Here is a 23,290-nt window from a genome sequence, read left to right as displayed (position 1 = left end):
GTTTATTAGGGAGAGGTTTCTACCCTCTTTGGGGGCCTAACGTTCTTGTTGGTAAATTGCATGGTGTCTAACTTTGATACCATTTCTTGATTTGTGCATGTCATCCTTGCGCAGGGGCCATGTTAATCTTCTCTTTATTGTTTCAATTTTATCGGATGTCTCCATTGTGAGATTCCACACTAGTTGGAGAAGGGAGCAAAACATTGTTTATTAGAGCATATGCACTTTAAAATCTTGAAGGAAAACTCGGAAGGAAAAGTCTAAAGAAGACTATATCTATTAGCGGTGAGCTTGAGCGGTTACAAATGGTATCAAAGCTAGGTACAAGACAATGTGTCAGCGAGAATGCTGGACTCCTAAGAGGTGGAGGATTGTGAGATCCCACGTAAGTTAGAGAGGATCTCTAAGTCGGTAAGAATCGAGAAACTTGATGCCTTGAATCTTACTCTCGGTGAACGGTGAACGGTGAACAGAAGTAATTGTCATTGATGGTGGAGGCTTTGACTTTTATTAGAAAATTGTGTGTTTTTGTAGACTTTTGAGCATATAGATTCAAAAGAGTTTATTATGGTTCATTCATTTAACTTTGACATGAAACTTTGGTTTTAATTCTAATGAATGCTTAGCAATAGAAGCATATTAGAACTTTCAAGAAAATATTATTAACTATAAAACAAATAATTTTAACTATTAACTCATCCTTAAAAACGTGTTTAAAATATTGTCCTCACAAAATTTACTACAAATTATACTTATAAATTTTGATATAAGGAATTGCATTTATTTCAAAATATAATTGCTTTATTTAAGGAAATAATACATAATTGAGCTGGAATCAATAATTTGAACACTTAATTTCAAAGTTGTTCATCAACTATTTTTATTTTATTTTTTAAATAAATTTCAAAATATTTGCATCTACTTTTATAAATATTTGACAAATTGAAGGCTATATTTATCTATCATTATCCCCTAAACTTTTTTAAAAACTAAGATATTAATCAAATTTTTAAATAGTTTAAGCGTATTTTTTTCATATAAAATAACGGGATTAAATTTTTAAAAGTTCAAGAGTATTTTTATAAATAAAATAATTTCCATCAAAATTAACGATATTTTTAGTTTGATGATATAATTATACATTGGAGAGTTTAAAAGTATTTTTTCAGAAATGAAAATTTTAAAAGTTTAAGGGTATTTTTGAAATAAAATATTAAACCATTTTTTTTTAAACTTTAAGGGTATAATTGATATTTTTTAAAAGTATTTTTATTATTTTCAACCCCAAATAAACTAAAATTTGTTAAAAAGTAAAAAAGAACTTATAAATAAAATAAATTTAAATGATTTATTATTCACATAATTTTCAATAATTTATTACACGTTGAATGGCTAGACTCGATAAGGTATCCTTTCTTACCTTATTAAATGACTGCTATTGAGTTGTTTGAATTATTCTATTTTTGTTAAAAAAATTAAACATATTACCATAAATATAAAATCATGTTTTAAATATTTAATCATTAATATAATTTAATTAATCGTCTATGTTTTTAGTGGCAATTGACTTTAAAATTTATGTCTAATAAATTAAATAAATCATTTTTAAAAATTAAGGTTACAAAAATTATTTTATTTCCTTTATAATAATGTTTTCAAAATCTATGAAAGTTTGAAAAAATAAAAAGTAATTTTTATAAACAATTTCAGTTTTTAAATTTGGTTAAAATTTAAATATTACTTTAAAAAATATAAAATTACTATAAATTATATTTGATTTTATACTCTAGTAATTCTTTTAAGAATTATTTTTATTGATATTTGGATAAACCTAGAGTCATGGACTACTCAACCTTGGACTCAATTTACTCAAAAATAGGGTTCGACTTCGAACTAAACTCAACCCTACTTTAAAAAAATTATTATTAAAAATAAGAACATGTGATGTTCATTATCGAAGTTATGGATGCATTATGACTTGTGATCGTTCGATATTTAAGTTTCGTTAAATTTTAGTTATTAATGTAATTTTATATTTATAAATGAAAATTTCTTTAAATAATCAAATATATATTTAAAAATAATTTAAATAATTTCAAAATCACTTTCAAACCTACATTAATTACCAAATCACTTTAAAATTCATGCATTAAATAAAAAATAAAAAAATTATTAGACCCCATATTTTAGGGTTCTTCATACAAAAATTAAAAAAATAAAAAAAATAAATTGCTTCTTAGCCTACCACTTTTTAATTTTCTATAATTTTCTCCTCAACTACACCATCAAATTTCTTTCTCTCTCTCTTCTTCCACCAACTCCCATTTGAGTGTGCATGAATACCCATCACAAAAAAACCTAATTTTTTTTTTATTTTTTAAAAATTAAATAAAATTATTAGAAATCACGACTCTTAAGTTATCCAGTTTGAACATGAGTTCTCATAACTTTGTTTTTGGAAGTATTCATTGATTATAAACTCAGGATCATGTCCTAAATTAACCAGGACTTTCATACAACAAAAATAACTAAATTACCTACCTTTTATTATTATTATTTTAATATTTAATTATAATTTACTTTAATTCCCTTATGTTATAGAAAAGTAATTAAGTCAATGTCATTTTCCCTTATTTTCCTCCACGCTACTATAACAATAATAACAATAATACTCTTTTACCTAATTTCTTATTTTAAATTTATCAATTTTTTTCCTAATTATATTAAAAAAAAACTAAATAAAAATATAGATATTAAAAAGAAAATGAAGAAATTTATTAGTAATATATTTATTAGGATGGTTAAAGAGTTTTTGTTTTGGGTAAAAAAAACAAATAAATAAATAATCATGGATGTTAGGTGAGTGGTTAAAGTGCAGCGAACACTTTCCTTATAAAATGGGACCAAAATTTCCGTGTTGTTCGCTGTATTCCAATAGAAACTTGGAGATTCTTCCTTTTCATTTTCTCTCTGTTTCACCAAACCATTTCCACTTACTCTCTCTCTCTCTCTCTCTTTACGGAACCATGCCGGTCGACGGTTCTTCAACCACCACCCCCACCGTTTGCGTCACAGGCGCAGGCGGCTTCATTGCTTCATGGATAGTTAAGCTTCTTCTCCAGAAAGGCTATATCGTAAGAGGAACCGTCAGAAATCCAGGTTTGATAATGATTTTAACCTAATTTTTATTTCCATATCGAAATCATCGAATACTGAAATGTCGATGAAATCTGCGGAAGTGATTCTCGGATGGATCTGGATTATTAGGAGTTTTTGTTTCTGTGATTTTTGAGATTTACAGAGGATCCGAAGAACGGCCATTTGAAAGAATTTGAAGGCGCGGCGGAGCGATTCAGTTTGTATAAAGCCGATCTTCTCGATTTCGAGAGCCTTAGGGCGGCGATTAACGGATGCGATGGCGTTTTCCACACGGCGTCGCCTGTAACTGACGATCCGGTGATTTGCTCTTCTCATTTTCTTTTCTCGTTCGCTTTATTTTTTCTTTTTTGTTAAGTTCCCGGGAAAATTAAAATTTGGATGAAAATGGTACGCGAGAATCGAATAATATATTGTTTCTTTTTATTGCATGCGTGTATCATATTCATTAATTCTTGGGCCCCACTTTAATTTTTAGTCCCACTGGGACCCACTAAATCCACGTCATACCATCATCACATACACGTCATGTCATACACACCATATTAGATTTGAGTAACCTAAAATTATTTTTTTTAAATTTTATTTTATTTTTTCATCCAGACGAAAAATTAAAAGTTTAAAATTATAATGTGATAAAATAATATATTCGTATTTGATATTATTTCGTAAAAAAAAAAAATGAAAAATTATATTCTTTAAATTTAAAAATTACACAATAAGGTAAAAGAAAAAGGTTTTGGATTAAAAAAAAAAGTGACACGTCACGCCGTATTATTGATTTACATGGTGAATTGAATTAAGACGCTCAAGTTTTTACTCTTTTTATTATATTTCTATGAATGTTTTGTACGTCGGTTGGTGAAGCTTTTTAATTTTTATTTTTTATTCTTGAAAATGGTATACATAATTTCATATTTCATAAGAAAATTTATGAATTTATAGTTATATTAGAAATACATACATATATATATACATACATACATACATATATACATATATATATATATATAGCTCTTTAAGGTGTTTTACTTTAAATTTTTAAAATTTTAAAATTAAATAGTTATCCATGATCTTAATTATGATTATATTCCTAACCAGTTATTTACTTCTATTCCTACAAATATTTGAATTAATAATTAAATATTAGAAATAATAAAACACGTTATTATAGTATTATTTCATAATTATTTAGTTTTTTTTTTTTTTTTTTTTTTTTTTTTTTTTTTTTTTTTTTTTTTTTTTTTTTTTTTTAAGAATTTGACAAAGTGGAGTAAACCATTGCATTTTATCATAAACGAAGTCATGATGAAATGAGACCAATTTTTTTTTAAAGCTGATTAACATTATTATTATTATAATAGAATTCTCGTAAATAAAATTTGTTAGTAGGTTCATTAAGTTTTAATTAGGCTTTGGGAAGGTAACAGAAATGGCGGTTGTGATATTGCTAAACTTTTGCAGGAGCAAATGGTGGAACCGGCGGTCAACGGCACGAAGAATGTTATAGTCGCGGCGGCTGAAGCCAATGTCCGACGCGTGGTTTTCACTTCGTCGATTGGTGCAGTCTACATGGACCCCAACCGTGGTCCAGATGAGATCGTAGACGAGTCCTGCTGGAGCGATCTAGAGTTCTGCAAGAACACGAAGGTTTAATAATTCCCTAATAATTATGTCTAATTGGACTGTTTTTGTTTTTGCCCACAAAATTTTGAGGTGAAACATGAAAATTTGGGGATTTGCAGAATTGGTATTGCTATGGAAAAGCTGTCGCAGAGCAGGCGGCATGGGAGGTTGCGAAGGAGAAGGGGGTGGACTTGGTGGTGGTGAATCCGGTTCTGGTGCTGGGCCCACTGTTGCAACCCACCATTAATGCCAGCATTATCCACATACTCAAGTACTTGACTGGATCAGCTAAGACGTACGCCAATTCCGTTCAGGCGTACGTCCACGTGAAGGATGTTGCTCTTGCACATATCCTCGTGTACGAGAATCCCTCCGCCTCCGGCCGGTACCTCTGCGCCGAGAGTGTTCTCCACAGAGGGGAGATCGTTGAGATTCTTGCCAAATTGTTCCCGGAATACCCTATTCCCACCAAGTAAGTTCTTTTCCTTCTAACCTTTCCAATCTTTATTAACCTAATTAGTTCTAAATTCAATATATGTTCCGTTGTGATCCCACGACTGTTGAGAGGAGAACGAATCATTCGAATCATTCTTTATAAGTACGTGAACATCTTTTCCTAACAAATGTATTTTAAAAATTTCAAGAGAAAATTCGAAAAGAAAAATACAAAGAAGACATATCTACTGAGACTAAGTCGTTAAAGTCAAAATTAATCCCCCAATAAATTTCAAATAATAAATTGTTTGGATCTCGTGTAAGTGTTGAAAGGAATTAAGTGAGGTGTAGTAGGTATACCAACTCTGAATAGTGGATCAATGATAGAAGCAGCTAACCTTAACTTGTAAAAGAATGGATGGACCAGAAGTGGCCATTTACCAACCGAGAATATTGAAATATGCTTGTGGAGCTGAAAGCTTCTCACCAAACCCCATCCTTTGTGATCCTTATCACTTATTGTTGGAATGACCCAATTATTCATCATGGTCCACCAGATGAACACTTGAAATTAGTCCAGTCACTCGTAGGAGCTTTTTTTATTTATTTATGGACTACTCTTTCTCTCTGCCTCTCTAAGGAGACCAGTAAATATTGTCTTATTTGACTTGTTAGTCTCATGATTTTAAAATGCTTCTAATAAGGAGAGGTTTACACACCCTTTATAACGAATGCTTTGTTCCCATTTCCAACTGATATGAGATCTGACACTCACAGGATTTGTGCCACCATTCAAACACTTTCATCAAATTTAATTCCAAGAACGTTCTTAAGTGAAGTGAGTGATTTGAAATGGTTAAAATCGATGAGTTAACAAGTATATTTATGATTTAGGTGCTCAGATGAAGTGAACCCAAGGAAGAAGGCATACAAATTCTCCAACCAGAAGCTGAAGGACTTAGGATTGGAGTTCACTCCAGTGAAGCAGTGTCTATATGAAACCGTTAAGAACTTACAGGAGAAAGGTCATCTCCCGATCCCCACTTCTACCCAACCAGCAGACTCCATTCGAATTCAATCTTAAATCATAGTGTTATAGAACTGAGTGCATTGGTTTGGGTACTAAATGCATGGCAATGTATAAGCTCTTTAAGCTTTGAATGTTTTCCCCACGTTGTTCCTACTTCAACAACGTGAATGCATGTAAGTTTGTCTTTAAAACTGTATGTGATTGATTTTGCAGTCATGACTTTGATATTTATTTATAAAGTAATTTTGACTGTATTATATCAAGTTTGGTGGCCTGCTCCTTTGTCCTTTTGCTGAATTAAAAAAAAAGTGTTTATATCCATGAATGTAGCTAACTTTGTTTAAACAAAATGGTTCGATAACACTTTTATCTCTTTTTAACACAAACCAAATAATATTTTCTATTGATTTATTCTCTCGATTGGACCTATTTTGTCTCTCCACCTTACTTCTCGTTCTAGCCCCATTATGTGCATGTATTCGCTTGTTATATTCGACATATTCCTTTGTCTGTGCACCTCAATCTTGAATCGATTAGTGGTCTAAAAGAGAGGTGATAATATCATCTACGTCTATACTACTTCTTATAGAGTAGATCGTGCATCCAACCAAGTCTTTGATTAGGGGAATAAGAGAATTCCGTTCTTCGAAACCTAGCTTTCTTGTCTTTGTCCTTTGGGTTCTTAGAGACTCCTCTTTATCCTATTGAGGCTTCTTTTTCTTTCTCCTTCAAGCACTTGCCACTTTATGTATTTTTTTAAAAATTTACTTAAAAAATATATAGAGAGGTTTTTAAACGTTTTAAAGTTCAGCGGGAGTGGTAGGCTTATCCAAATCCAAACCTTCCTTCCACACATTTTGAAGATCACATTGCCTTAACGTTATGGAATCTCATTCCAAACCTCCCAAAAAACTAACTCCCAAGAACCATCCATGGCTACTTCTTCTCTTCCCACCAAATCCCTCCCGCCATTTTTGCCGGCATCAAGCTTTCCACCTTCTTCTCCTTCAACCCACTTCACTAAGCCGCCATTCCTAGCCCCACCCGACATTTCTCTCTCCACCTCTTCCTCATCGCCCTCTAAACTTCATATTCCCAGTTGTGCCAAGAAGAATCCCTGGCTCGACCCCTTTGACGATGGCGATGATCCGGACATGGAATACGGCTCTCTCTTCGCCGACGGGAAGCAGGAAGAGGACCCTCGCCCACCGGACAATCCGAACAATCCGTATGGGTTCTTGAAATTTCCTCAGGGTTACATGGTGGAAATTGCATCTCTAGGTCTTAAACTCCGGGGAGATGTACGGCGGTGCTGCTGCGTGATTTCCGGCGGGGTCTATGAAAACCTCCTCTTCTTTCCGACGATTCAATTGCTCAAGGATCGGTACCCGGGTGTTCAAATCGACGTGGTGGCTTCGGCGAGGGGTAAACAGACTTATGAATTGAATAAGAATGTGCGATGGTCTAATGTCTATGATCCGGATGATTATTTTCCTGAACCGGCCGATTACACTGACATGGTTGGATTGCTCAAGGTTGGTTCGTTTTCTCGCCAATAATTGACCTAGAAATTGATAGAACAATATTGCTAGTGATTCTACCATGTATGAAAGACTTCAAATATTGGATCCCACTTCGATTTAGAACTTTGATGATACTTAGAAACTTTGATAGCCATATTAGTGATTTGTTTGGAGATCTCTTAGAAAAATATTTAGCGCCCATTTGAAACAATGGTTTCATTGTTGTTGCAGGGTAGATACTATGATATGGTGTTGTCAACAAAGCTAGCAGGGATTGGGCATGCGGCGTTTTTGTTCATGACAACAGCCAGAGACAGAGTTAGCTACATTTACCCTGATGTGAATGCCGCTGGAGCAGGGCTTTTCTTGTCTCAAACATTTAAACCAGAGAGCTCTAATCTTTCCGAGGGAGGGTTCAACATGTGAGAATATTTTATACTTTTGTTTTGGTTCTGTACAAAAGTTTTCATTTAAGCTTTTGAGTTTAGTATTAGTTTAACATGGCAATCGAGTGGGAGCTGCTTTTTGTAAAGGTCCAAGTTCACCGCTAGTAGATATTATCCTATTTGAGTTTTTCCTTAAAGTTTTTAAAACGCATCTGTTAGGGAGAGTTTTCCACACCCTTATAAAGAATGTTTAGTTCTCCTCCCCAACTGATGTGGGCTCTAACAATCCACCTCCTTCGGGGCCCAGCGTCCTCGTTGGCACTCGTTCCCTTCTCCAATCGATGTGGGACCCCCCAATCCACACCCCCTTCGGGGCTCAGTGTCCTTGCTCGCACACCGCCTCGTGTCCACCCCCTTTCAAGACTCAGCCCACCGCTAGTAGATATTACCTCTTTGGGTTTTCCCTTTCGGGTCTCCCCTCAAAATTCTTAAAACACATCTACTAGGGAGAGGTTTCCACACTATCAAGAATGTTTCATTCTCCTCCCCAATCGATGTGGGATCTCACACTTTATCTGTTCAAGTTCTTAGCAATCTCGTTTTCTTTTCAGTTTATATTGATAGTCACTAGTTGCGATCTTGTGCTTATTTCCTAAGCCACAAGGAGGATGTCAAGAATGTATATAAAAGATTACATACTCCATAACTCATCAATATAAGTTTTTACTGTTTAGTATTAGTTTGATATAGGGTGCAGTTTTTGCCACTAAATGAGTGAAGTATGGCTTTTATCAGAGGACACTAAGTAATTTCTATGTGAAAACTGAAGAACAAAATAGAAATAGCAAGCTCAAACTTCTACTTTTTTGATGCCTTGAAGGCTGATTTTCATGATTTAGGTATCATCAAATGGCTGATTGGTTAGGGAGACCATTTCGTAGCGTTCCCAGGCATCCCGTTCCTCCGCTCAAAGTTTCGATTTCAAGAAAATTGAAGGAAATCGTAAAGGAAAAGTATAATCAAGCAGGTGTTGAGAAAGGAAAATATATTGTGATTCATGGAATAGAATCAGATTCAAAAGCCTCAATGCAGTCCAAAGGTGATACTGATAGCTTGCTACCTATTCAAGCCTGGGCTGAAATAGCCAATGCTATAAGGTAGGTATTATGTCAATATCTTGCTTTATCAGAAAAAATTGATGAACTATAGGCAAAATTAACATAATGCAGCTTTTTCTTTCACTATTTTCTGATGATAACACTTATTGAATCTGAACACAGGGGATTCAAGCCAGTTTTTGTCATTCCGCACGAAAAAGAAAGGGAAAACGTCGAGGAGGAGGTCGGAGATAACGCAAGCATCGTATTTATAACTACCCCAGGACAGGTACTCATAACGATCCATCTTTCTCTTTGAGTATAGAAGAGTAAACTGTGAAAAGGATGAAAAAACAGTTTTAAGTAAGAAAGCAAGGAAGAATGAAGAAAGGGAAATTTATGATTTGAAGAAGTTAAAAAATGTGAGATCTCAAATTGGTTGGAGAAGGGAACGAAGCATTCCTTGTAAGGGTGTGGAAACCTCTCCCTAGTAGACGTATTTTAAAACTGTGAGGTAAAGCCCGAAGAGGATAATATGTACTAGCGGTAGGCTTGAGCTGTTACAAATGATATCAGAGTCAAGCATCAAACGGTGTACCAATGAGGACGTTGGGCCCCGCAAGGAGTGGATTGTGAGATTCCACATTGGTTGGGGAGGGGAATGAAGCATTCTTTATAAGGGTGTGGAAACCTCTCCCTAGTAGACGTGTTTTAAAAATCTTTGAGGGAAAGCTTAAAAAGGATAATATATGTTAGCGGTGAGCTTGGGCTATTACAAATGGTATCAAAGCTAGGCACCAAACGGTGTGTCAGCAAGGATGCTAGGCTCTGCTGGGGTGGATTGTGAGATCTCACATTGGTTGGAGAAGGGAACGAAACATTTCTTGTAAAGGTGTGGAAACCTCTCTATAGTAGACATGTTTTAAAACTTTGAGAGAAAGCATAAAAAATGATAATATTTGCTAGGGGTGGGCTTTGGGCTATTACAAATGGTATCAGAGCCAAGCACCGAACGGTGTGCCATCGAGGATGCTGGGCCCCGTAGGGAGTGGATTGTGAGATCCCATATTGGTTGGAGAAGCATTTCTTATAAGAGTATGGAAACTTCTCTCTAGTAGACGCGTTTTAAAACCTTGAGAGAAAGCCCAAGATAATATCTGTTAGTTGTGAGCTCAGGCGGTTACAATAAAAGTGAAGTACTTAAAAGCACACCATTCTTAACAGCTAGCTGCTCTCATTAACGACTCGGCCGGTGTAATAGCTACCAACACAGCTGCAATCCAACTCGCCATTGCTCGCGAAAAACCAAGGTCTTGATCTGTTTCTCCTTCACAGAAACTCAGTAGTTTGCTTATTGATCTTAAAATCTCCCATTTGCTAGTAGTATGAAAAGAACAGTGCTTGATATGCATCTATAATGCCAACGTGTTTGCAGCATTGCATTGTTTTGCTCTGAAGAGAAAGCAAAACTATTCGTTCCGGATGCCGAAGCAAAGAGATGCATCGCAGTTTCATCAGCAACGGGACGACTAATCGATATCGATATGGGCACAGTTAAAAGGGCGATACAGAGTTTTGAAGTGCCTCTAGCTCTTGCTTTTCAGTGACATTACAGATTTTCTTACCCAATTTGTGCTTATCATCACGATAGTTACCATCAGTTGTATATCAACGCATTGGCAATGAAGAGGGTAATTGTATATGTTCTGTTTAGTGTGAAAAATCTGAAGTTCGTTCGTTCTGAAGTCGTCTCGATGTTTGGACCGAACTTTGACCTGTTAGAGGTTCAGAGTTACAAACCCGAAGTTCATCATTTTCAAAGTTTATCTCGATGTTTGTGCAAAAGTTCGTCAAAACTTGGACCCGTTAGAGCTTTGGAGAGTTAGAGACCTGAAGTTCATTACCTTTTCAGAGTTCTTCTCCACCTTTGGAGAGAAGTTTGTCTAAACTCTGACTCGAGCGAGTGGAAGTTTAATTAAGTATCAAATATATATTTTCTTTACCAAAATTAATCTTCGTTAATTGAGACTAATGGTAGGAATACTCATTGAAAAATTAAAAAATATGCAATATTTTTTTAATTAACATATTATGAATGAAATAAATGAAAAGACTTGTCTTCTTAAATATGTTTTTTTTAAAAATAGTTATAAATAGAAGTATCTCGATTGTAATTTCGAGCAGTTGAAGGGGCTAAAATGCAAATATTCGAGAAGAGAGAGGACCCGCGCGAAAATAGCGGAGTGGCATCTTCAAGTTCGTTATCGTCTCATCCAAACGACCGGCTGTCTTTTCCCCGGCGACTGAACTTCCACTGAGAACTTCAGAGAGCTTAGCCATGGCGATCATGGCGTTTCTCTCTTCTCCACCGCACATTCCCTCTCTGGTTCGACCATTTCACAGCAACTTTCTCTTCTCTCCTATTTCCTCTTCCTTCAGTGCTCTACGGCGTTCTACTCGATCCAGTTTATTTGGCGCTCAAACTTTAGCGACTTCGGGATTTTGCTTTAGGATACACTGCAGTGACAAAGAACGAGCTGCACCGGTTACTCGGAGCTCCGATCCTAAGGCTGGAGTTCCGATTTATAAGCCCAAAACCTACGAGGTGCTAGTCTCCGATGCTGCGAATTCTCTTGCTTATGCTCTGGAGGATGGAAAGATGCGCTTGGAGATTGATTTCCCGTAATCTTTCTTTTTCTCTATGAATATGGACGATCTTACTTCTCAATCCTATTAGGTTCTTTCTTTTGAGAAATACTGCTCATTCCCGCAATTTGTTACTTAGCAAGTTAGCATTAGAGTTACTACTACCATGCTATACGTTTGTTTCGTTTTGATCCCCCTGCCTCGAGTATCGTAATCGGTTGTGCGTTTGTTAGGATCATCTGGTGAGTTTTATTTCGGAGCTTTCTTCTTACAGATGACTCAATTTAAAATTTGAAAATTGAGACTCTAACCGCAGTCCGTTTAAGCAAATTATTTCTGAATGTCTTTGCAACTTACGAGAATTAACAATATCCTATTATTTCTGAATGCTTTATTGTCCGAATATTGTTCATTCTAGAATTTATAAGTTGTTCTTCTGAGTATAATTCTCATTATTTTCTAACCCTCGTTTTGTTTTGTTTTTTGTTTTTACCATTTTGGTGGGATTTCCTATATTCAGACCCCTGCCTAGCAACATTTCCTCGTATAAGGTATCTTTCTCCAATTTGTTCTTGATGGAATCTGCTGCTCAGAACATTATGTTTTCTCATTTATTAAAATATTCCCCATATAGGCCGTTTGTTTTCTCTTCTATTCTGGTTTTGCACCTCAATGTGTTATATGCAGATGTTCATATGAATATTCTGGTTCGTTGACATGACATTTTTTCCCCTTTTTTCTTGAGGATATTTCCAAACATGTAAAGGGGTCCTTGGATGATTTCATTGATGCAAATAATCAACTTGCAATGAACCTCAAAGAAAAGAGGGGAAAGTAGACCTGCTTACATTTAGTAGTTCATCGTGAATCTTCATTCAATGTCCCTTGCAGCTCATATTAACTCTTGATTATGAATGTACTCAGTCAACATAGGGTCGTTTTATAATTTAACTCGGTTACATTTGTATATTTTTCTTGTATGAACAAGCCGTGAATATAGAATATAGTATTCCTTGCAATGAAACCAGTTGAAAAGTGTGAATAGTAAATTACATGGGTTATATTCAGAATTATGTTAGTTTAGGTTCTTTTCAATATTCTGGTTTGTTGATAGCACATGTTCATTTGATTTGAGAAAACTTTTAAATATGTCAAGGGATCTTCAGATGAGTTCATTGATGCAAATATTCAACTTGCCCTGGCTGTTGCAAGGAATCTTCAAGAAAAGAGAGGAACTAGATCTTGCATTGTAAGCAACTATATATACTCACATATATATTGCAAACCTCTTCTGAAGTTAGTGCAGCTGTTAAGTACTCGTGTTGTAACTTTAGGTATTTCCAGATAAGCCAGACAAAGGCAGAGCTTCACAGTTGTTCAAAACAGCTCTCGACTCGGTAACAAGTTAACTCTTTAAAGAAAAAAATTCTTTTGTCCGATGTAGATCGTACCTGCTTGACATTTTTTTGCCTTGTTGGTAAGAAGTAAATATTTTGTTTACAATAGAAATGCAGAGCTAACCGAGAGCATGCTTGTCCACACAATATAAATCCTGGTCTCCGTTTTATGTGCTTTTTTCATTTGTTTTTCCCTTTTATCTCTCAGATTGATGGAATAACCATAAGTTCCCTAGATGATATTCCTGCTGGACCTGTCACATCTTTTTTCAGATCTATTAGAAACACCCTTGATTTTGATTTTGAAGACGAGAATGCAGGTTGGTTATATACGCATGGATCTCAGAGGATGTTTCACATTCTTGTCCTCTTTTTATTCTGTGCACGTCATGGCCATGTATTTCGCTATTAAATGCATTTTGCAAGTATATGACCCTAGTCATTGAGGCCAGGCTGCAACTTACACTCATAGACTGTAATAGCCTTGATTTAGAAAAGGTAAATGGCAGGAAAAAAAAAAAGAAAATAGAAAAGAGAAAATAGAAAAGAAAAGAAAAGAAATACCATATGAAAAGTGATTGAACTTAATTCTCATGTGAGAAAGCTATTTATAACCTTAAAAACTGCCTCTTCCTATTCATTCCCTTCACTTTTGTGGATATAAACATTTTTCTTCTTCAGGGCCATACTATGTTATATTTACAATCATTTATCTTTTTATCTGCTTCCTTCCAGGACCAAACATTCTCATTTAATGATTACTCAATCTTCACAATCCATCTGAATTGCAGGTCGTTGGACTTCTAGTGAACCTCCATCTCTGTACATATTTATTAATTGCAGCACGCGTGAACTTGCAATGATAGAGAAGTATGTGGTATGATGTCTATGCTAATTGCAAGATAGCAATTTACTTGGTTGAACAAATGGCATATCTTGATTAACTTCTGATTTGAAGTTATCATGATTTCTTCTCGAGTTAGTTCAATTATGCTAATTTCTGTTTTTTTTTTCAATACAAATTATAAAAAATTTCTTAAAAAGTATCCCTCCCATTGATTATGATTCAGCTGTCTACTGAATACTAATATTTTAGAGGACGTGTATGCTCTTGTTTATTTGGTATTACCATTGTAGAACTGCTATCATGCCATCTTTGATGGTGGATTCGATGGTTATATAATACTTCTTCCATATTGAGGATATGAAAGTACTGAATAAGACCTGTTTATGACATTCTAAGTGACATTTTTACACACTAAGTTATTTTTTTAGTTAACTTCATTTGGCTTGGTCTAATTAGTTTTTGCCTGTACACCCGGCGACTCATTTTGGAATTTGCAGGAAACTTTTGCTTCGTCAATCCCCACCCTGATGTTTAATCTAGAACTTGAAACCTTGCGGTAATGGTTCTCCTCCTCATCCATCTTCGATAGATATTGGGTTCATATGCAACTAGTGATCATAAGTTTGAAAACTTACAGTGCAGACTTGGGCTTACTGGGATTCCCCCCCAAAGATTTGCATTATCGATTTCTCTCTCAGTTTATCCCGGTGTTTTACATTAGAATCAGGGAGTATTCTAAGGTCTTGGATCTTATCTTGAAACCCTTTTAATTTTATATTATTATTATTATTATTTTGTGACTAAATTCTCTACTCTTGGTTCTCTTTGGGGGTATCAAGACAGTACCAATAGCACCTTATATTGTTAATTACAGTGGAGCATTGTTTCGTCAATACCCTGGTGCGTATACTGTTTCATTGAACATCCCGTTGGATAATTTTATTTTTGGGTTCTCTTGATATTTTTATCAGTCCAAATTGGTTACCAACCTCTAAGTTTCGCTTGCTAAGCTTATAGATTCATCTGCTTTTACATCAATATTTTGTCATTGAAATAGGTCATGTGATCTTTATATCCACATCTATTCATCCTTCATAATACTTTCAGGACCTTGGCAAGTGATGTTAAAACAAACAGATAATTCTTATGCTTGCGTCGCAGAGAGTGAGACGAGGTTCACCCTTGGTGAAGTATGTAACATTGAAGTACTTTTAGCACTTAATCCTTTGTCTGGTGTTTCTGGACTAACTGTTGCTTGTAATTTAGACCAAAGATGAACTACTAAGGGTCCTTGGACTACAGGAAGAACAAGGAAGCTCATTAGAATTTCTTCGCAGGGGCTACAAGGTTTCCTCTTCCTTCTGTGTTATCTCTTGTTTGCTCCACCAATTTACCAGCAGTTTGAAGAGAAATCCGTGTTTGCACTTTTTAGGAAATGATTTTATGAAGAACTTAAAATTTTAGGTCGAGTTGAACTAAGCTCATGTCGACACATCTAATTATATTAGATAAAGTGTGGGAGAGAGATAGGATGTGTAACTCATGAAATCATAGTCTACTTTTGCAGGCTGCCACTTGGTGGGAAGAAGATAATGACTCTGAAGTATCTTCGGCATGGCGTAGTTGAGCAGCTCGAGCGTCGATTATTCCTCAGAGACAATATTGATGATCTCGAACATGGAGATGTTAGGATGACCCTATTTCTAAAAGACTCTCATGGCTTTAGAAGACTCCCACAAACTTGAATCAAGCTCATTCACCTCTAAAATTCAAGGTAAAGTAATCTTGTACATTTTATTAATCATGATGAATTAAATTAGACCTCTTACATGGTTTGATATTGTCAAGAATGGTTCATTTTTTTGCCAATGACTAATAATAATAATAATAATAATAATAATAATAATAAACCAATATAAATAAATAAAATACATTATCAATTAAGTAATACAGTTACAAGCAACCAATATAACTATATTAAATATGTAATTAACAAATAAAGCAGACTTAGAAATAAATTAAAACAAGAAGAAAAGGACACAGATATTGAGAATACAATAATATTTAGTTTTTAATCAATTTAAATTAGTTTTTAATTAATTTATTTCAATCAATTAACGACAATAATAATGTATTTAATTCATCCTCTCAAAGTCAACCAATTAATTAATTTTTAATAATGATTGATGTGCAATTACATCAGCATATAAAAATATTAATTATCTAATTACTTATAACTTTGACTTGGTCAACCTTCAAATTCAGTCATCAAAAATCTAATTTCTTTTTTTTTTTTCACTAACTTTAATTTAACAAGGCCGAGATATTAGCTATATATATATATATAATATGGTCTATTATTACATATTATTTCCGGACAAATAATTGAAATATGGAATAATAAAAAGTTATGTACTAAAATAAAATGATGATGGTTGGTCCAATTGCACAAACATGTCACATTTTATTTGGTCCCCATCAATTCATATCCTTCTTTACTTGATTTGTCACATTTTCCATAGATTATTTTACGTGTTTTTATGTTTAATGATGGAAAAATATATATTTATATTCCCACAACCTTAAAAACAACAAAAATATAAACATCTCACACATTTCAAACTATTCATATCTTTTGCGTGATCTAAATCCAAATATTAACGACAGTCGAATGTGTATATGATTTTTTAAATAATTTAATTTTTTAAACGGCTATTATTAAAACTATTGATAATTTAAATTTATAATTTAGATAATTTTTAGAAGAATAAAGGAATAAATAATATAGATAAATATAGATACATAAATGGATGAGAATGGGAGGTAACACGTTATTTCTGAGTTGGGTGAGCAGTGGTAGAGCAGCAGAAGCATGTTCTATTGTTCACTACCAACAAAGCACAAATCACAGGGAACAGACCATTTCAATTTAATATATATTTTTTTATTTTTTTTATTTTTTTTATTTAAAAAGACCCTAACTTATTGCCTAAATTATGGAATATTCCTTGTGGTCTCCACCAATCACTCCCTTCTTCTTCCTTACTTTATTCCTTCGGTTCATTTTAACCTTAAACTATTCAGATCTAAATACCCCATATAAGTCGTCAAATTAATACTCTCGTACGTTTAGGTTTATATATTTTATATTAAACTCAGTCTAAAAAGACCTTATATCAATGAACATAATATTATTTGATTATAAATCCACGATCATTATCTGAATTAGCTGATGTGGGACTTTCATCCAACACAATCCAACCACAAACTTTTTGGGTTAGATGGGTTCAGTTATTCCGATTGTTTATTCAAATTTTTGTTTTTAATAAAATTAAAATGTTAATTCGTAAAACATCTATACCAACTCAATTTAAATAAGTTCATAATTCAACCCGAGTAGTACGTCCTTAGTTAGATTGATCGAGTTTTTATAAATATTTAAAAAAATTATGTTAAAATTTCAAATTCATTAAAGCTTTCCCATATGATTAAATGTCAACTTTTGATGGTTGAATTTGGTTGCTTTATAACCATATGATTAAAGAATTGTAAGTGGTTAAAACTTAAAAAGGAGCACCACGCGCCATCTCTCTTTTTCTTTTATATTTGACCCAAAAAGGTATATATATATATATATATATATAAGTATAAAATCATTTGTAAAGTTTAACAAAAATTTACTTTACAACTTTTTAAATTTATATATTTAATTTTTTTAACTTAAATTTAAAATAAAATTTCAAAATATTAAATCATAAATAAACACTAATAATTAAAAACTAAAACTTTTATTTAGATTAAAAATATATTTTTTAATATATATATATATATATATATATATTAAAGATATTAATTTTTTTTTTTTTGGTTTAATGATAATAAATTTTAGACATTAAATTATTATAAAATGACTTTATAAATATTAAATTCTTGATAGCTAAAGGGGGAATGCCTTTCCTCTAATGGCGGCTTTGCATGTGACATAATGAAGGGATAATAATAATAATAATAATAATAAAAACTTTATTGGATTGAAGCCTACTATATAGTTTATATAGCCCTAAACTTTCAAGATAATTAATATGTGGATTTTATTGCAAATTTAATCATTAATATATTATTATTATTTTACCTAAAGGCCCTTCAAAATTTTTACCTTTGCTTCTTCAACCCTTTCTCAATATTGAAAAAAGGCAAAGGTAAAGAAAAGTTTCACCTTTTAAGTCACCTCTTCCGACGCCGAAAAAATTATCGGGTGAGAGTTTCAATTGACAACGTAATACAACGATCGAGAAGAGAAATCCTTGTTTTAACACTGTAGAAATAACAATTAGAGAGGTTATCGATGTTGGGTTACAAGTCGTCAAGAGATTGTGTGTGTAGCCATTGGTGATCGTTTTGAGTTAATATTTCCCGACGTCTAATTAGAAGTGACGAGAGAAAGGACATGGTTTGAGTTGTTGAAATAATTCATTCAAATTTTTGTCCTTTTCTATTTATTTATTTTTAAACATTTAATTAAGATATTAATATATATTTTAAAAAATTACTCTCAAAATAGATGAAAAGATTCTAGACGAAAATATATAATAAAAAAATAATAATTATGAAATTAAAGGAAACTATAATATATATATAATATATATATATTTATTTATTTATTTATAATGGTATGGAAAATTATATTAATTTAAATTAGTAATAAATTTGAGTCGAATCGAATTCATATATTTAAACCAAATTTAATTTTTAGGATTTTTTTTTATTTTTTTTTTCTGACCCAACCAATCCCTTTTGTTTCCCTTTAATTATTAAAATGTACAATTGCCAAAGCTTTTAGGCATGTGAATGCCAAAGTAAAAATAATAAAAATAAATATAAAAAGGCACCAAGGAATCCAAGGCCCATCAATTTTGCATTCAATTTATTTTAACATTTAGGGTTTTTTAAAAATCTTTCACACATCTCATATATTTCTTCATTTATTTAAGTATATTATGGGTTATATGTCCGTGTTAATTCTATGTATAAAATATAAAAAACCCTACAAGATATTGTCTGTTTTGCCTCGTTAGGTATCATTGTCAATCTCATAGTTTTAAAATGTATACTAAGAAAGGTTTTCACACTTCTCGAATCGATGTGATACCACTTTTCATCATCACACTTTTTAGTCAGTAATTGTATTCTGACCTAGCGAACATGTCAGCCGTGTAAAATATATAGGCAAACAAATTAAAAAAAAAATATAAGCTTTTGATTTAATGTAGAATTAAAGGTATATTGAAAGGGTAGAAGAAAGGTGTGGAAGGCAACGCGATGATGGGCGCGTAAGACAAAGTTTGTGTTTATAAAGACTTATCTTCATCGTCTTCTCCACTGTAATCCATATATTCCTCTGTTCTTCCCTCCATTTTCACTATCATCATTATTCTTCCTTTTTCAATTATGAAATGTCTCTACATTTTTCCCTGCAAATATTTCAAACAAATTCTCTCTTTAGTCAAAAGCTCCTTGGGACCCTCCACCATCACTCTTCATTTCCTAATCACGGATTCATCCCATTATTATAATCCCACTACCCACCACAACAAATCCCTCTCCCCCCTTTCTTCATCACTTCTTCATCAATTCTTCATCAATTCTTCATCACCCCTCAATCAGAAACCCGATTTTTCGTTACAAATTGAACCGGATCCATGAAATGATGCTTGTAATCCAGTTTTCTTGCAGACCCAGTTGCTGATTTCTCTACAAAATGCCCTCTAGACCCTTTGCTTCCAGTCCCGCCGCCGCCGTCGCCGGAGATTCGCCGCCGGGTTTCTTCTCGAGAACGAAGATCTTGTTCTTGGCTCTCACCATCTCTGCCTCCGTCGTCATTTTCTTCTCTGTTCTCTATTTCCTCTACCATCTCTGGCATTCCTTTGAGAACAGAGCCAAAACCATTCCCTTCGATTCCAGCGCTCCTCTTAAACTTCAGCGATTCTCTTACAGAGAGCTCAAAAGGGCCACAAACCATTTCGATTCCGCTAACATAATCGGAAAAGGCGGCTCCGGAACTGTCTTTAAAGGGGTTTTGAGAGATGGGAAATTGATAGCTATTAAGCGATTGGACTCTGTTTCTCTTGAAACAGAGAGGGAGTTTCAGAATGAGCTGCAGATTCTTGGTGGGTTAAGATCCCCTTTCTTGGTGACCCTTTTGGGATACTGCGTTGAAAAGAACAAACGTGTGCTTGTTTATGAGTATATGCCTAATAGAAGCCTCCAGGAGTCGCTTTTCTCAGATGGGTTAAGCGGGTTATGCTGGGAAACAAGATTCGACATCGTTTTAGACATTGCTAGAGCTTTGGAATTTCTCCATCTTGGCTGTGATCCACCGGTGATTCATGGGGATATCAAGCCCAGCAATGTGCTTCTTGATATGGAGCAACGAGCCAAGATTTCAGACTTTGGGTTGTCAAGAATCAAAGTTGAAGGAGAATTTGGCGTTGATTTGTTCAGTCAAGAACTGGGTCGGAGTCAAGAGCTGTGGAAGAGCCAAGATTATACTGAAACTCCGGCCATTGGTACTCCGGTGGAGAGCAGCAACACGGAGGTAGATTTTGCTCTTGCTTTGCAGGCTTCTTCTTCTTCCAAGAACAGTAGGACATCTTATAATGTTAAGGGATTGAATGTGAATTCTTTGAGTTATAATGCCAATATTTCAAGTGAGGGAGATGGGAAAGGGAAGGAGGTATCAAGTTTAGATGTTAATGGTGATGATTGGAGTCATCGTTTTGTGCCTTATGATTCTGCTGCTACTGCTGCTGCTGCTGATGATGATGGAGGGAATGGTAAACAATGGGGGAAGGACTGGTGGTGGCGACAGGATGGGAGCGGCGAGCTCTGTAGCAAAGATTATGTTATGGAGTGGATAGGGAGCCAGATTTATCCAGCAGCTAACCCAGATTGGGATGAAGAAGCTAAGAATGTTCCTGAGAAAGCTAGCTGCAATTGTTCTGTTCCATTGGAGAATATGGATGATGGTTCGAAGATAGGTGCGTTCGGGTTCGAAAATGGTTCAACCGAGATGGAGCGTAACGAATCGAAAGCTAGGAACAACAAGAAGAAGAAGCAAAAGAAGATGCAGGAATGGTGGAAGGAAGAGAACTTTGCTGAGATTAGCAGGAAAAGCAACAAGGGGAAAAGACTAGACAGCAAATGGAACAAAAGCCTACAGCTACCACATTTCGGTTTAGGGAAACAGTTTTACTTCCTTCAACGAAAGCGGTCGAGACGACAAGACCCGAACCAGTCCGATCTCGATGGGGAGTTTAGCTTCAGACGGGGTTGGAAGAAGAAGAACAACGCTCGATCTATTGGCAGTGACATGTGCAGTGGGGAGCTATTCAGCAGAGAACTCAGCAGCACAACCAGCATGAGAGGGACACTATGTTATGTAGCACCAGAATATGGAGGTTGTGGATTCCTGATGGAGAAGGCTGATATATACAGTTTAGGAGTCCTAATACTCGTGATTGTCTCAGGAAGACGACCGTTGCACGTTCTAGCATCGCCGATGAAGCTCGAGAAGGCGAACCTTATAAGTTGGTGTCGGCATTTGGCGCAGTTGGGGAACGTGTTGGAGCTGGTGGACGAGAGGTTGAAAGATGAGTATAACAAGGAGCAAGCAAGCTTGTGCATAAACTTGGCTCTGATATGTTTGCAAAAGATGCCAGAAATGAGGCCAGAGATAGGGGAAATTGTGAAGATTTTGAAGGGCGAAATGGAGCTTCCACAAATCCCATTTGAGTTTTCTCCTTCACCACCTTCAAAATGGTTTAGCAGATCAAGGAGGAAACACAAAATCAATGCAGAATAGGGGTTTTTAGCTCTTTCTTTTGTTGTTTCCCCCCATTGAAATGATCAGTTTCTTCACTAATGGAAATATGCTGTTAAATTAGTGTTGAAAATTCTCGCTTTTTCGAAGTAAAATTGTAATAGCCTAAGGTCACCGTTAGTTGATATTGTCCGCTTTAGTCTGTTACGTATTTCCATCAACCTCGTAGTTTTAAAACGCGTTTGGCTGACACTGATACGTAACGGACCAAGATGGACAATATCCGCTAGCAGTGTGTTAGGGTTGCACATCAACGCATACACTCGATCTAGATGAGCACAAACAACAGGAGAGAGAGAATGCAAGGAGGAATATTGGTTAAAATTTTATATTGATCAATTCACGACCGTACAATAAGAGAGAATACAGAGAATATAAACTTTTAGCCAATATTCCTACTTGTATTTTCTCTCTCACGTTGAATACATAGAATTTGCATTTTCTCTCTCATGTTTGAATACATAGAATATAAACCTTTAACCAATATTCCTACTTGCATTTGTGTTCCTCTAGATCGAGTGTGTGAGTTGTTGTGCGATCCTAACACGGTGGGCTTGGACTGTTACAAATAGTATTAGAGCTAAGCATTGGACAGTGTGCCAGCGAGGACGCTGGGCCTCCGAGGGGGTGGATTGTGAGATCTCACATCGGTTGAAGAGGGGAACAAAGCATTGCTTATAAAGGTGTGAAAACCTTTTCCTAACAAACACGTTTTAAAACCGTGAGATTGACAACGATACGTAACGAACTAAAGCGGACAATATCTGCTAACAGGGGACTTGGACTGTTACAATAATAATCAATCAAATTTGTTGACAATGAACCGAAAGTTAAACAAAGATGATAAAGATAATGATAGTTTAATATGAAGCCCGAAGATTCTTTGAGTTTGGACGTAAATACTTGTGAGTAATTTTAATTAGTTGACATTTATGAAATTTACTGTGTAAAGTATATGATTTTGATCAAGTTAAATGGAAAAGTGTGAGGGTAAAAAGAGGAAAAAGGTTGAGAAAAATGCATACTTTTTGTGTTTGAATTTGACATAATGGATGAGATGGGCCAATGCCTTTCCTTTTCAATCCTCAAAAGAAGCAACCACTTGTGGTAAAGATAGCTATGTATATACTTCAAGCTTTGCCAACCACTTTATCACCCTATAACTCCCATAACATCTTTAATTCATTTTCTCTTTCAAATTTTGTATGATATGTAACGAGTTCTAAAGAAACTAAATAGCTCGAAGATAAATTAGACACAAATTGAAA

At 34.5% G+C, this 23,290-nt stretch overlaps 4 protein-coding genes and 1 non-coding gene across 5 annotated transcripts; 4 read left to right on the top strand and 1 right to left on the bottom strand.

Annotated features, from left to right (window-relative positions):
* Window positions 1-68: 68 nt before the first annotated feature.
* LOC111488857 lies at window positions 69-173 on the bottom strand. Its single transcript, XR_002719285.1, has one exon. It is a non-coding gene; the product is annotated as a U6 spliceosomal RNA (small nuclear RNA).
* A 2,732-nt stretch (window positions 174-2,905) lies between these two features.
* LOC111488801 (cinnamoyl-CoA reductase 1-like) lies at window positions 2,906-6,501 on the top strand. Its single transcript, XM_023136714.1, has 5 exons — window positions 2,906-3,159; window positions 3,302-3,456; window positions 4,621-4,806; window positions 4,902-5,254; window positions 6,112-6,501. Exons 1-5 carry the CDS (start codon window positions 3,027-3,029, stop codon window positions 6,299-6,301), a joined length of 1,017 nt encoding a protein of 338 aa, XP_022992482.1. The 5' UTR covers window positions 2,906-3,026; the 3' UTR covers window positions 6,302-6,501.
* Window positions 6,502-7,053: 552 nt separating this feature from the next.
* LOC111488799 (photosynthetic NDH subunit of subcomplex B 1, chloroplastic) lies at window positions 7,054-10,965 on the top strand. Its single transcript, XM_023136711.1, has 6 exons — window positions 7,054-7,782; window positions 8,002-8,192; window positions 9,056-9,313; window positions 9,437-9,542; window positions 10,478-10,563; window positions 10,689-10,965. Exons 1-6 carry the CDS (start codon window positions 7,180-7,182, stop codon window positions 10,858-10,860), a joined length of 1,416 nt encoding a protein of 471 aa, XP_022992479.1. The 5' UTR covers window positions 7,054-7,179; the 3' UTR covers window positions 10,861-10,965.
* A 490-nt stretch (window positions 10,966-11,455) lies between these two features.
* LOC111488800 (protein LOW PSII ACCUMULATION 3, chloroplastic) lies at window positions 11,456-15,967 on the top strand. Its single transcript, XM_023136713.1, has 12 exons — window positions 11,456-11,935; window positions 12,420-12,450; window positions 13,056-13,148; window positions 13,234-13,296; window positions 13,505-13,616; window positions 14,088-14,173; window positions 14,641-14,699; window positions 14,781-14,883; window positions 14,983-15,043; window positions 15,251-15,333; window positions 15,410-15,490; window positions 15,711-15,967. The coding sequence occupies exons 1-12, from the start codon at window positions 11,592-11,594 to the stop codon at window positions 15,768-15,770; spliced, it is 1,176 nt and encodes a 391-aa protein (XP_022992481.1). The 5' UTR covers window positions 11,456-11,591; the 3' UTR covers window positions 15,771-15,967.
* A 3,636-nt stretch (window positions 15,968-19,603) lies between these two features.
* LOC111488797 (putative receptor-like protein kinase At1g80870) lies at window positions 19,604-22,114 on the top strand. Its single transcript, XM_023136709.1, has one exon. The coding sequence runs from the start codon at window positions 19,902-19,904 to the stop codon at window positions 22,002-22,004; it is 2,103 nt and encodes a 700-aa protein (XP_022992477.1). The 5' UTR covers window positions 19,604-19,901; the 3' UTR covers window positions 22,005-22,114.
* The last annotated feature ends 1,176 nt before the right edge of the window (window positions 22,115-23,290 follow it).

The sequence above is a fragment of the Cucurbita maxima genome, unplaced genomic scaffold (assembly GCF_002738345.1).
Source record: "Cucurbita maxima cultivar Rimu unplaced genomic scaffold, Cmax_1.0 Cma_Scf00013, whole genome shotgun sequence".
In the NCBI taxonomy this organism is placed as follows: Eukaryota; Viridiplantae; Streptophyta; class Magnoliopsida; order Cucurbitales; family Cucurbitaceae; genus Cucurbita; species Cucurbita maxima.
The sequence above is the reverse complement of the archived record's forward strand: the minus strand, read 5'-3'. Positions and strand labels throughout refer to the sequence as shown.